The 12,663-nt window shown below is 38.8% G+C and overlaps 1 protein-coding gene and 1 non-coding gene across 2 annotated transcripts; both read left to right on the top strand.

The window, feature by feature from the left end:
- Positions 1-807: 807 nt before the first annotated feature.
- Positions 808-3,209, top strand: LOC123390405 (cytochrome c oxidase subunit 7C, mitochondrial). Its single transcript, XM_045074410.1, has 3 exons — positions 808-1,028; positions 2,180-2,323; positions 3,107-3,209. Exons 1-2 carry the CDS (start codon positions 954-956, stop codon positions 2,294-2,296), a joined length of 192 nt encoding a protein of 63 aa, XP_044930345.1. The 5' UTR covers positions 808-953; the 3' UTR covers positions 2,297-2,323; positions 3,107-3,209.
- Positions 2,950-3,012, top strand: LOC123390480. Its single transcript, XR_006605066.1, has one exon. It is a non-coding gene; the product is annotated as a small nucleolar RNA Z39 (small nucleolar RNA).
- Positions 3,210-12,663: the final 9,454 nt, after the last annotated feature.

Raw genomic sequence — 12,663 nt, 5'->3', positions numbered from 1 at the left:
CAATGTTCATTTTTATCTATGGTCAAACACGATAAAGGAGTGACCTTACCCTTTTCTCTTGAACCACTGTGAACAGAGTAACTTTGTCTGATGCTGATGTTCTGTGAAATTGTTTACATTCACGACACCAATTCCCAGTCGAGGCTAACTCCAGATGTGAGGGGCTGCTTTTCTCTTTCATGCTCCGAATATGGCATACCCATCCCATACCGGCCTTCAGTTTGCTCTGCCCTGTCTTAATTCTCATCTATTCAGTGACCTATATTTTCAGGAATCCTTCCCTTAGCACTGCAACTCGGTTTCCTGACATTTTTTTGTACTGCTTAATATTTGGTTACTTGTGTTTACACTTTGTTTCCTCGGTAAGATCACAGAAAACATCTGTCTCAGCGCTGGCAGAGTACTGCAAATTACAAGTACCAAGCATATTTTTAAAAAGAATTTTAAAAAATTAAATTAAAAATCACCAAAAGAGAAAAGGGAAAGGTTTATTGGTTTATTTTTGTGTTCCATAAACTAGCTGAAACTGCGTCACTCGATTCAGTAAAATCGTTCTGGAATCCGATTCCAAAAATCCTGACAGGAACTCAGGTTTTAATAAATCATTGAGAATAAGAAACGCAGTAGGTTCTTGTCCTTCCAGAGATGCCAACACACCCCCGCCCCGCAACCATTGCCCTCACAATCCCCCTCGCTGTCCGGCTTGCGCGTCAGACTACATTTCCCATAATCCTTTAGAGCCGATAAGGCGGTACTATGTTCTAAACTACAATTCCCACCATCCTTGGATCCCACCATCTTGTCTCATTTTCTGCGGTCGCTCCCCGTTTCCCATCTTCCCTTTCGGCTCCTACGCGCTGAGGAGCAAGGTCGTGAAGAGAGGAGGACGTCGGGGTTGCTGCCATTTGTACCGTCTCAGGCTCTGCGCTTTTCGCAGAACCTCCAACGGCGCTATGTTGGGACAGAGCGTCCGGAGGTTCACAACCTCTGTGGTCCGTAGGAGCCACTATGAGGAGGGCCCAGGGAAGGTTAGTGTGTAAGGGGCCCAGCTTCGTTGGGGGAGGGGGTACCTGGCTGCGACTAGCCGAACCCCAAGGCCTCCTGTGGACTGTGGAAAGGGAGGCGGGAACTGAAAATGTGAGCTGGGTTGTCGAGTAGCATTCCACTTTCCCCTGGAACCAGGCCAAAGCACAGGACTCTCGCTGCGCTCCGTCACGGTGGAAAAGAATGAGTAGGAAGAGCCGTAGACCCTGCCTCGCCCTGGTGCTCTCCTCTGGGTCCTCCAGGAGCTGGAGGGTCCTTGAGGCCAGGGCTGCAGGTACTTGTGTGGCTTAAAGCTGAGCTAGAGGTCACCGGACTCGTAGTGAAGGTCATTGGAAACAATGAGGATGTGCGGCCTAGAGCTGTGGGTCCAGTCTTACCTAAGCACTTGACTAAATTAGAAGTATTAAACCTCTTTAGTTCAGGTTGGGTTGAGCTTCAGGTGTAAATAGATTAAATCGAGTAATTAGAAGTAAATACTCCAGTGATCGAGGCCTAGTAGTAAAGGGCTGGGAAAACGTGTACAAGGCAGGGGCTTCTTGGTTGTGAAAAAGTCAAAACTTCATGATGCAGTTAACATGGCCTGTGCCTTTACCAGGTGGCTAGTTTCTAGCAAATAGGAAGCTAGAACAATGCATTCTATTTATAAAATAACTCCCTTGAAGAAAAGGATTTTTCGATTTTCTAAAATAAAACTTAGCACTGTGTTACACCTAACCTACTAAGACCACAGCTTGGTGCTCAGTAAAGCCAGTTGTTTTTTACCGTATAGTGTTAAGTGTGACGAAGATCATGGGATGTAGAATATAGTAATGTTTAAAAAGATTGGGGGCGCCTGGATGGCTCAGTGGTTTAAAGCCTCTGCCTTCAGCTCAGGTCATGATCCCAGGGTCCTGGCTTCCAGCCCCGCATCGGGCTCTCTGCTCAGCGGGGAGCCTGCTTCCTCCTCTCTCTCTGCTTGCCTCTCTGCCTACTTGTGATCTCTGTCAAATATATGAATAAAATCTGTAAAAAAAAAAAAAAAAAAAAAGATGGCATGATCTAAGGCATACATAACCTGATTACATTTAAAAAAAAAAAATCTAGCATCAGATGATTTGAAGTTCTATTTTTGTTGCTTGCTCCCTTTCCCCAACAGAATTTGCCATTTTCAGTGGAAAACAAGTGGCGATTACTAGTTATGATGACTTTGTACTTTGGATCTGGATTTGCTGCACCTTTTTTAATAGTAAGACATCAACTGCTTAAGAAGTAAGGATGTTTTAATTGATCCATCAAACAGGTAATTAATGGATTTCTAATCATCCCAAAGCAATGTTTTCCCTTATATTTGTTTCTTACTCCCCTCCCCACAACCCCAATCTCACACACAGTGTAGGGCTGATTGACGTGACATCGGTGGAGACGGGTTGATAAACCTATAAATAAACAGATGTTTCTTTCTCTCAAAACCAGTTTTTTATTGGATACTACTGTTTGTCAGGCAGGCTTTATATTAATAATCTCATTTTGTTACCTATCAAGCCTGTGAGGTGGGTGGCTTAACCCAATCTCAGACATGAAGATGTTAAGTTGCCCAATACCTCATAGCTAGCAATGGTGGACCAGGATTTTTACCATCTTGTTCCAGAGTTCACACTTCTAACCACCTAAAGTTCTGGTTAGATGATCTTGAGGGCAATATATGCCGAAACCAGTCTTGTGTGTTGGAAAGTTAGTGTGAGAGGAAAAGATTTATTTCTTTTATTATTGATTGTAATCAGAATTTTCCTCAAAGCGACATTATGGGCAGCTCTGTGCGCTGATTAAGATAAATTCCAAAAAATATCTTTGAGAAGAAAAGACTTCATTTGTCTTCATTTGTAAGGAAATTGATTTACCCAAGCGATCTACAATAGAAAGACTTTGGTGCATGTGATGAAGCAAATCAGTATGAATAAAGTCATGATACTGTAAACGCTTTCTGATGTACCAGTCATGAACTGATAAACAATATGTTAATGAAACTCATTTCTTTTTAATGACTGACATTTTAATGCAAATAACTTTTTGTCTTTATTTGCAGATGTGGAAAGGAACATTTTAAGAGGTGCAGTCTCTTTGAAAAATGGATCAAACTCTTGAATTCAACATACTCAATATGTTTGTAAATAAACTTATAGCATGAATCCTTAATGCCTCGTCTCTGAAACATGGAATATAATAATTGTGCTTACTTTTTTATTTGAGAAATAGTCCAGGATTAGTTTCGTCAAAATATGTGTGTTATTTAGCCTCTTTCTTGTTTTTAGATTTTAAGGGTTTAATTTTTGATTACTAGGTCTGGACCTTGTTGGTAATTTTTTTAATTAAAAAAGGAAGAAGTGCACTTTTAGTTTTCCTTACTTTAAAGCAGTAAAATTGGTTTTCATCATGAGGAAAACCAGTAGTGTATACACAGTGAAATCCAAGAGGTTATTTTTGTACTTCAGAACTGTGATCTAAAACAAAAATTTGGCCTTGATAAGTTTGCTGTTGACCAATACTGGTTTTGTTTAGACTAAAATAAAAGAACATATGAAATGAAATGTAACAGCATCTAAGATGGAATATGGAAATATTCCTTTATTCTGGAATTTTAGTGGGATTGGACTAAAAGATGGCTCTGATTAGTAGTTGAATCAGTGAATCAAATTTATATTATGGATAGTGAAATGCTGCTAGCCACATAAAATGTAATGACTTCGTTCCTAGGGCTTTGAATTGGGGCAGAGAAAAGATAGTGGCTGAATGTTTTAGTCCTAGTTGGGTCATTTTTGGAATACCACTCTGGTATTAGAAGAATGCTGTAAATTAGAGGTTGTAAACTGGTGGTGCGTTTGAGTACTGGCCTTTTTGTGATTAGGTGTGCTGTACTTTTTAAACCAATATTTTAAAAACTAGAATGGTTACAAGAAAGTATGGATTCTTGAAAAATTGCTGTGGGTGGTTCTATATCCTTTCATAGAACAAAGCCACTGCCTAAATTAGTCCTCACCATAATGTTAGATGTCCTGTATAACCTTAATGTTAAACTGTTGATTTGCTGGAACCTTAAAGAACTTTCTTCCTCTAAGTTTATGTGACAGGGCCTATCTTGACACTCTTCAATAACCATGCAATAACTGCTTAAGTATGGATATATAATTAAATCTTTATGACTGGGCAGCTTATTCCCTGTACTTGCATTTCATTGTTTTTTGTTTTGTTGTTTTGTTTTGTTGTTTATCCATTGATGAATTAGATATTATCCTGTGTTTATGCAAATTAAGGCTTTCTGCCTTCGGGAAGGTGAAAACAGGAGTTCAGTGTTCATAAAATGATTTCAAATCCTTGGTTCAAATCTCTGCTATAAATTATAAACTTAACTCTCTTCATTTTTTTTGGAGGAAATGGGAATAGAACCTTGTGTATTGTTTTCAGATTCAGTAAGCTAAAAACATTTTGGCTCCTGGCAAGTCTTAAATGATTTTTTTTCTGAAATAAAATACATCACAAATGACATGTTACCGTTAGCAGCAAGGTCTGGGTAGAAAATAACTGATTTATTAAATTTGTCTTCCTCAGTTAAGTATTTGAGGATTTTATATGAATGAGGAGAAAAAACCCTTTCCTCTCCTGGGAGAGGAGCACAGATTGCCCCATCATAAAAAGGTTTCAGCTAGCTGGGTCTTAGTGCATGAGTACATTGAGTGGCAGAGGCAGAAACTGTTCAGTTTCTGTATTTGGGTTCTCCAGATTAACCACCAACCAGATAAGTATATAGACAAGATTTGTTTTAAGGAATTAGCTCATGTGATTGTGGAGGTGAGACAGGTACAAAATGTGATGGGGGTAGTGCTGAAGGCTGGAGAGCCAGGGAAGAATTGCTGTTCCATTCTCTGCCAAAGCTGTCTTGTTAGCAGAATTTCCTCTCGGGCACCTGGCTGGCTCAGTACTGTGTGAATGCAACTCTTGATTTTAGGATTATAAATTTGAGCCCATGTTGGGTGTAGAGATTACTTAAAAAGGAAATCTTTAAAAGAAAAAAAAAAAGTCCTCTTCCAGGGAAGTTAGTCTTTTTCTGTTAAGGTCTTCAGCTGATTGCATGAGGGTAACCCACCTTATAGAGAATAATAAGCTTTACTGAAACTCCTTCAGTTTAAATGTTATCTCTCAAAAAAACCCTTACAGAAATACACAGGAAAATGTTTGACCAAATATCGTAAGATTCAGTCAGGTTGACATTAAACTAACTGTGACGGGGATGTCTGGGTGGCTCAGTTGGTTAAGCTTCTGCCTTTGGCTCAGGTCATGATCCCATGGTCCTGGGCTCCAGTCCCAGGTTGGGCTCCCTGTTCAGCAGGGAGCCTGCTTGTGCTCTTTCTCTGACAAGTGGATAAAATCTTCTTAAAAAGTAACCATGACAATTTCATACAAGCATGCAGCTTCATCTAGTGTAATATTTAATGTGTTGGGTTGAATTTTTGAAAAAAATCCAGATTCTCTTAGAAAATTTAAACTGGATGGACCTGTACATCCTGCTTGCAATTGAGCCAGTCCAAGTGAAGTACCTTACACAGATGGCTTCCTTGTTTACAGAAGACCTGAATAGATTTTGGCAGGAGGCTAGAACTCAGGATTTGTTTTTAAGAAGAACCACGATTCTTCCATAATTAAGCTTTGACTACCCTGAAGGAAGGGAAAATACCCATATTTTGCTACAGAGGCAGAACTGTTACAGGATTAGGACTAAAACTTGCCTGGATTCCAAGCCAGGCTTTGATCATGTATTCTCTTCTAGCAGGAGACTGTCTCAGTTCCTGTTGTATCAAGAGTATCGAGTTGTGAAGATTAAAAGTGGAAGTAGATGTCAATTTAGGCAGTTTGTTAGGCTCCTAGTGTAGAGTACTTAAAAGTGAGGTGGAGGAAATAAAGTGGACATTGTTAAAACTGTTGAAGTTGATTCCAAAGCCATTCTGCATTACAGGTTGGTGCATTCAACTACATGAGCTATAGTTCTAAATGGGTCTCCAGCAGGTATTTCAACCTTACCATGTCCAGAAATGCCTGGATGCATATAGTAAGCTGTCAGCGTCAGTAAAATTCCAGCTCCTTAGCATGTCATTAGTCATTTCCCTGGAATTTTCAACCTTATCCTGAACGTAGAGCTCCAGCCAAGTCTTAGTTCACATGCCATGTTTTCTGTAAAGCTTTCTCCTGCTGATTCCTCCCCATTAGCTTGAACACATTACACGTAAGTCTCTAATACCTTATAACCAGCTTTATAATTACATCAGCGTGTAACTGATTTCCTTCCCTAGCTCATACCGGCATATGATCTGAGACCAGAAAGACTATTACTTATTCATGTATCCTGCATGTATAATTTAGTGAGTGGTCAATGGACATTTATCGAATGGAAGTCAAGAATGATAGAACTACTTAAAAAGAGCAAATTCCAGGCCTAATCTACACACCAAAATGGTATATATTACAGTGTTTTCTGGATAAAAATGAGTTTTTCCCCAATACTTGCTGAGCTGATTTTTCCAACCAAATGTATATTGAAATAATCCAGTTACTGCAGTTTGTACCAAAATGTAATTGAACTACATCACAGCCCACACTGCTTAGTCCATCTATGCAATGTGAGCAGTGCATCTAAGACAAGCTGATGAAAGTAAGTGTGTTGACTTAAATTCTAGCCATGAATCTTTCAGACCAGTATTTTGGGAATTAGGAAATGTATACTTTTACCTCACAATAAAAAGATCTGAGTGGACTTAAGGGTCTTCTACCTTACTCGGTCTGTTGTTCCTAATCTCTTTGTCACATGATGGCTGCCATAGTTCCAACCATCCCATACAGATTTTACAATATCCAACAAGAAAAATGCAGTTTCAAGTTATTTTTAAGAGTTAAGAAAGATTGTCTAGAAACCCACCACTCACTGGATACAAGGGCCATGTATTCTTTACTAACTACAACACTAGCAAGGGGAACGGCTGGCACCATAGTTACTAGATTTGAGCAGTTAAGACTTGCTCTGATGTCTTCTGTGTGAAGGATGGACACTGAAACACTTGTGTTTTCTACTAAAAAGGGAAAAGAAAGTAGCTATTAGTGATTGAAAGAGTGCCTGCTGCAACTATTCTGTATAGTACAGGTTCCAACTTAGAATGTTTGACTTAAGTTTTTGTTTTGTTTTGTTTTGTTGTGGTTGTGGAAAGTGATAGGAATTCAGTAGAAACTAGAATACTTAAAGTTTTGAATTTTGATCTTTTGGACTAGTGATAAGCAGTAGGATACTATCTTGTGATGCTGGGCAGCAGGAGTTAGCCACTATTCCCAATCAACCACACAATAAACTTATAAGGACCATACTGTTGTTCACTTCAGTACAATATTCATTAAACAACATGAGATATTATTCAACACTATTATAAAAAAAATTCTTTATGTTAAGATGATTTTGCCCAGTGTAGGCTAATGCCTACTGAGTGTGTTTGAAGTATGTGAGGCTCCCCTATGATGTTCAGTGGGTTAGATGTATGAAATGCATTTTTTAATTTAATGATATTTTATACTTAATATGGGTGTATCAGGATGTAACCCCATCATAAGGAAGATCTGTATACTGAGAAAAGGACCCAAATGTCAAAATGTAATAAGCTTTTTATTTTAGTGTATCCAATAAGTAAAAGTCTTTATAGATTATAACCAGTTCAGGTCATTATAGAAGAGAGGAGAAATAGTATTGTGGGTTATTTTTTCTATCTCTTTTAAGTAGAAAATAATTTCTCTATAGTAAATAGTGGAAGCTTTTACATGGTTTATACTCTGCCTCATCAAAACTTTTACAAAACTTTTGGGGCACCTGGATGGTTCAATTGGTTAAGCACCTGTCTTGGGCTCAGGTCATGATCTCACAGTCTCAGCAGGATCTAGTCCCACATTGGGCTGCCTGCTCAGCAGGGAGTCTGGTACTCCTTTTGACCCTCACCCATCTCAAGCAGTCTCTCCCTCAAATAAATAGCTAAAATCCTTAAAATAAATAAATAAAACACTGTTGGGGTGCTTGGGTGGCTCAGTTGGTTAAGCATCTTCCTTCGGCTCAGGTCATGATTCTAGGGCCCTGGGATCAAGCCCCACATTGGGCTTTCTGCTCAGTAGGGATTCCCCCCCCCACACCCCCGCATCTCCCCTGGCTTGTGCTCACTCTCAAATAAATAAAATCTTTAAGGACAATTTTAATCCACTACGAAATATTTTGTTCTCCCAGCTACTGAAATTTTATGGATCAGAGGAACATAAAGCTACTCTCTATATGTTTAGCATTAATACAATTAAGATTTTTTTAGTGAACATATAATCCAAATAATTTATAGTTGATTTTGGACGGGCTTAATTGAATTCTTATTTGATTATGGGTACAAGCTGTTCGGTCTTTCCCTAACCCAGTATAGTAGTCATTAGGGTTTTTGTAAGCATGCCAGTTCTATGTGCATGGCAGGATTGAACTCTGTCTCCTTTGCTTTGACAAATGAAAATAGCAGCAGAAGTGATCTGTTACTTCGTCATGGAAGCTTAAAAAAGACTGAACAATTCATCAAGTTCCCTTCCTCATGTTACAGGGAGAGAGCCTCCATTAGCCTGAGTTGCTGAGACCAGAGAGTGCAACCATTTGTCTAATGTATAGAATGTTGCATTATTTCAAGCCTCTGGGGTTAGGATTGTTCCCTACAGCAAAATTTGGCCTACCCTCAGTGTAATACTTTGTACTTCGTATGACCTTGAAAGCTGGCTCACTCTTTCTCTTTCTCAAATAAATAAATAAATAAATAAATAAATAAATAAATCTTTATGAGGTGAATTGTATGTACAATTGCAAATATGGGTACTACACAAAAGCCTGACTAGGTTAGTAAGGAAAAATCTCTTTAGTACTTACCATATGTGTTCCCATATGTGGACAGGAGCAAGAATGATGGAGGTAAATAGCTTTTGGCTTTCAAGTTGCCTTCTGAGCTACAATTTTGAGTAACTACCAGCTAGGCATTTCCATCTTATCTCTCATTCTAATGGACCTCGCTTACCCATTGGACATCTATCTTTCTAAAAATTAATCTCTTCTTCCAGGTAGACACAGCATCATGCCAGAGCACATTTGTTCCCTAATCTAGTCATCATCATTTTACTTTGTACATTGGAAAACAGTACAACTCTGTAGTATTCCTGCACAATTATCTCAAATTTGAGTTTTTCAGATTATTCCTACTAAAATTCACTGTCCTCTCCCAGTTTCCCCAGATACGACAAAAGGCAGATACACAATAACTGATAGTGAATAATTCAGTATTTTAACAGGACTCTAGAGCAAGCTTTTTATGTTTTCTTTGGTGGATTCCAAAACTTAGGACCATGCTTGGTAAATACTAAGTTTCAACATATATATTGAGAAAGGTGGAGGTAAGATGAACATTAATTGAATTTAATAACATTTCCCAAGTATATGAGGAGCTAGTCTAGGAAATTCTCTCCTGATGCCTACTGAGATGAGATGATCAGTTTAAATATCTTAACCCTGATTTGCTCTAATTAATATAAAAACTTCCCATACATGATGTTCTAAGAGCTTTTCTCAGTGCAGTTCTACATATAGACTAGTGAGAAATCTCTATTCATGCTCTAGCTCTCATGCTAACTATCAAAATCCGTCGCACATTCCCCAGACAGTATATATTAAGCTGAACCATATAAAATTACCAATGTTTCACATTTTGACCCAGAAAATGGCAATTTCTGGTTGGTCAATGGTCATGGTTTCCCTCTTTAATTCCTGGACCTCTCATGGCATTTCTTCTCTCCATATATAAGAAGGAAGCCGTGGATTTTCCCCAAAACCAGAGATTAAATGGTTTGTCTGCATGCAGTATAGCAGAACTGAAACTGTTTAACTTGAGTATATTTTTTTATCCCCGTAATATAATATATATATGTTATATATGTTATACTATCATTATTTCATTACCAATTAAAATAAACAGGATAATCTAGAATTCTCAAATGCTGCTTTTTCCTTAACAGTCTGAGCTCTCAGGGACATTGCTCCCATTACAGTACAAAAAAATACTTTCTCATGCACACAGTAGTGATGTGATGTGGAAAATGAACCGTCAAGAGAGATTTTTGGTGAAAAAAGGCAAGTTGTTTTTTAAAGCAAGAGGACAGGACCCATGGGCAGAAAGAGCTGTGCTGTGATTGTGAGGAGTGATAGATTATATACTTTTAAATTGGGGGGGTAGAGATAAAGGAAGTTTCTAAAGGGATTTTCATAAGTTAAAAAGACTTCCAGGATCCTGGAGATCTGGCTATTGTCAAGTTAAGGTTGCTTTTTGCCTCTAGCAAAGCATTAACGTTAAGGCAATTGTGAGTTCCTTGAGGGATGTCTCAGGTGTTTATCACTGTCTCAGGTGTTTATCAATGGGCTGTAAATAGTAAAGAAATTTAATTTTATCTATATTTCTTTTGCCTTTTTTCTCCTCATCAGTAGGATGAGTTTACAGCAAGAATCTGGCTTGCAATTTTTTCCCTTATGGGATTTAATATAAATTGTCTGAAAAAAATTCTCTGAATTTTAGAAAGAGAATTCTAAATATTTTTGTTGTCATAGGAAAAAAGAGGGAAATTCCTCCTATGGACTGAATGTATGTGTCCTCCAAGAATTCATACGTTGAAAACTAATCCCCTGTGGGATGATATTTGCAGGTGGGGCCTATGGGAAGTGATTAGATCATGATATTGAAGTAGTCATGAATGGAGTTATTGCCCTTTTAAGAGACACCCCTAAAAAAAAAAAAAAGACACCCCTAAGAGCTCCCTCACTTCTTTCTGCCCTGTGAAGACACAAGAAGAAGACACTGATCTGTATAAACCAGGAAGCAGGCTCTCACCAGACACTGAATCTGTCAGCACTTTGATATTGGACTTCCCAGCCACCAAAACTGTGAGAAATAAACCTCTGTTATTTATAAAACACCAGTGATACTCTGATATAGCAGCCTGAAGGGATTAAGACACCTTCTAAATCTAAATTCCCTTCATGTCCTCCCAAAACCCTTACTGATCAGCAGGGAAGATTAATACACCCACAATCTATGACTTTACTATAAGTTTGATACAGTGATTTATAAGAAATGCATATATTTGGTCATTTAGATGACCAAAATATGTTCCTCCTATATATTTAGTATTCATTCACAGTTCCTGGCTCACAGATCTCAAAACCCTGGAATTTCCTGAGATAAGAGAAATGGGAGCATCTTTTGCTATAATATTTGGTCTCTTGCCCTCCGTTCCCCAAAATGCTTCAGAGCCATGAAGGAAATGGGTGTGTTGTTATTCATTAGTCCCTTTCCATCACAACAGGATTTATGTTAAAGGAGGGAACTTTGGAAAGCACCTAAAGATGCAGGCTGGTTGCCAGGAGAAACAACATTAAGTAAGAGGGTTGGAAATTTCTATCTCATTCCCTACCTTGCAGGGAGAGGAGAGGGCTAGGAGTTGAATCAATCACCAATAGCCAGTGAGTTAATCAATCATGCTTCTGTAATAAAGCCTTCATAAAAACCCCAAAGGAGGGAGTTCAAAGAGCTTCATCAGAATGCTTCCATGTGCCACAGTGCCAGGCCCCAAGTCCCATGAAGACAGAAGCTCCTTCGTTTGGGAACTTGCCCTAGGTATCTCCATCTGGCTGTTGATTTGGATCTTTTAATATCGTTTGCAATATGGCCGTAACCTAGTGAACAAATGAGTTTCCTGGGTTTTGTGAGCCTTTCTAGCAAATTATTTGAACCTAAGGAGAGGTTTGTGGGAACCTCTGATTTATAGCCAGTGAGTCAGAGCACAGGTAACAACCTGGGCTTGCAATTGACCTCTGAACTGGTGGGTGGCCTTGTGGGACTAAGTGAGCCCTTTATGTGTGGAATCTGATAACTACCTTCAGGTAGATAGTGTCAGAATTGAGCTATTGGGTCCAGGAACCACAAGACTAAGGCAGATTTTAACTTACCTATAAGCAGAAAAATAAGCGTTAGGAGCAGCAACATTATGTTGACAGCCTCTACCCCAGAGGACACTTAAACAGAGATGGGGTAGGCGGGTAGAGGAGCTATGGAGGAGGAGAAGAGGTAAGGATACTGGGGATGTTGGGGTACAGATAAAATCACTCTGAGAAACAACATGTACTCAGAGTAGGAAAACACTGAGCATCCGCTTGAGATCTTGTAAATTGGAGCACTGGATATTGTGCAAATAAAAGGAAGGGACTTCAGAATGAGCAGAACCCGAGGTAGGAATTTTGGAATGGCATCACTTCTGAGTAAATGCAAGTGGCAGGAAAATGCACCTTTAGAGGCTTGCTGGTGGATGAGGAAAAGGAAGCAAGAGGGATAAATTAAGTCTTTTGTTTAAAAAAAAAAAGGGAAGGGGAGAGTCATAAGGGGAAAATTAAAGTTCTTATAAAAAAGGAGAGAGAGAGAGAGAGTCATAAAAACAGTAGACAAAACAAGCCGTCTCTCACTGAAACAAGTGAGATCTTGGGTAAAGAAACAGTAATATTTC

This window comes from Mustela putorius, unplaced genomic scaffold (genome assembly GCF_011764305.1).
Source record: "Mustela putorius furo isolate JIRA1106 unplaced genomic scaffold, ASM1176430v1.1 tig00537350_pilon_pilon_pilon, whole genome shotgun sequence".
Taxonomy (NCBI): domain Eukaryota; kingdom Metazoa; phylum Chordata; class Mammalia; order Carnivora; family Mustelidae; genus Mustela; species Mustela putorius.
This window is presented reverse-complemented; position numbering and strand designations above follow the sequence as displayed.

Excerpts from the sequence above, each read along its gene's own strand:
- LOC123390405 (XM_045074410.1), top strand. The coding sequence starts at position 954 with ATGTTGGGACAGAGCGTCCGGAGGTTCACAACCTCTGTGGTCCGTAGG. Across the intron at positions 1,029-2,179 it reads ATGAGGAGGGCCCAGGGAAG|AATTTGCCATTTTCAGTGGA; the intron begins GTTAGTGTGTAA and ends TTTCCCCAACAG.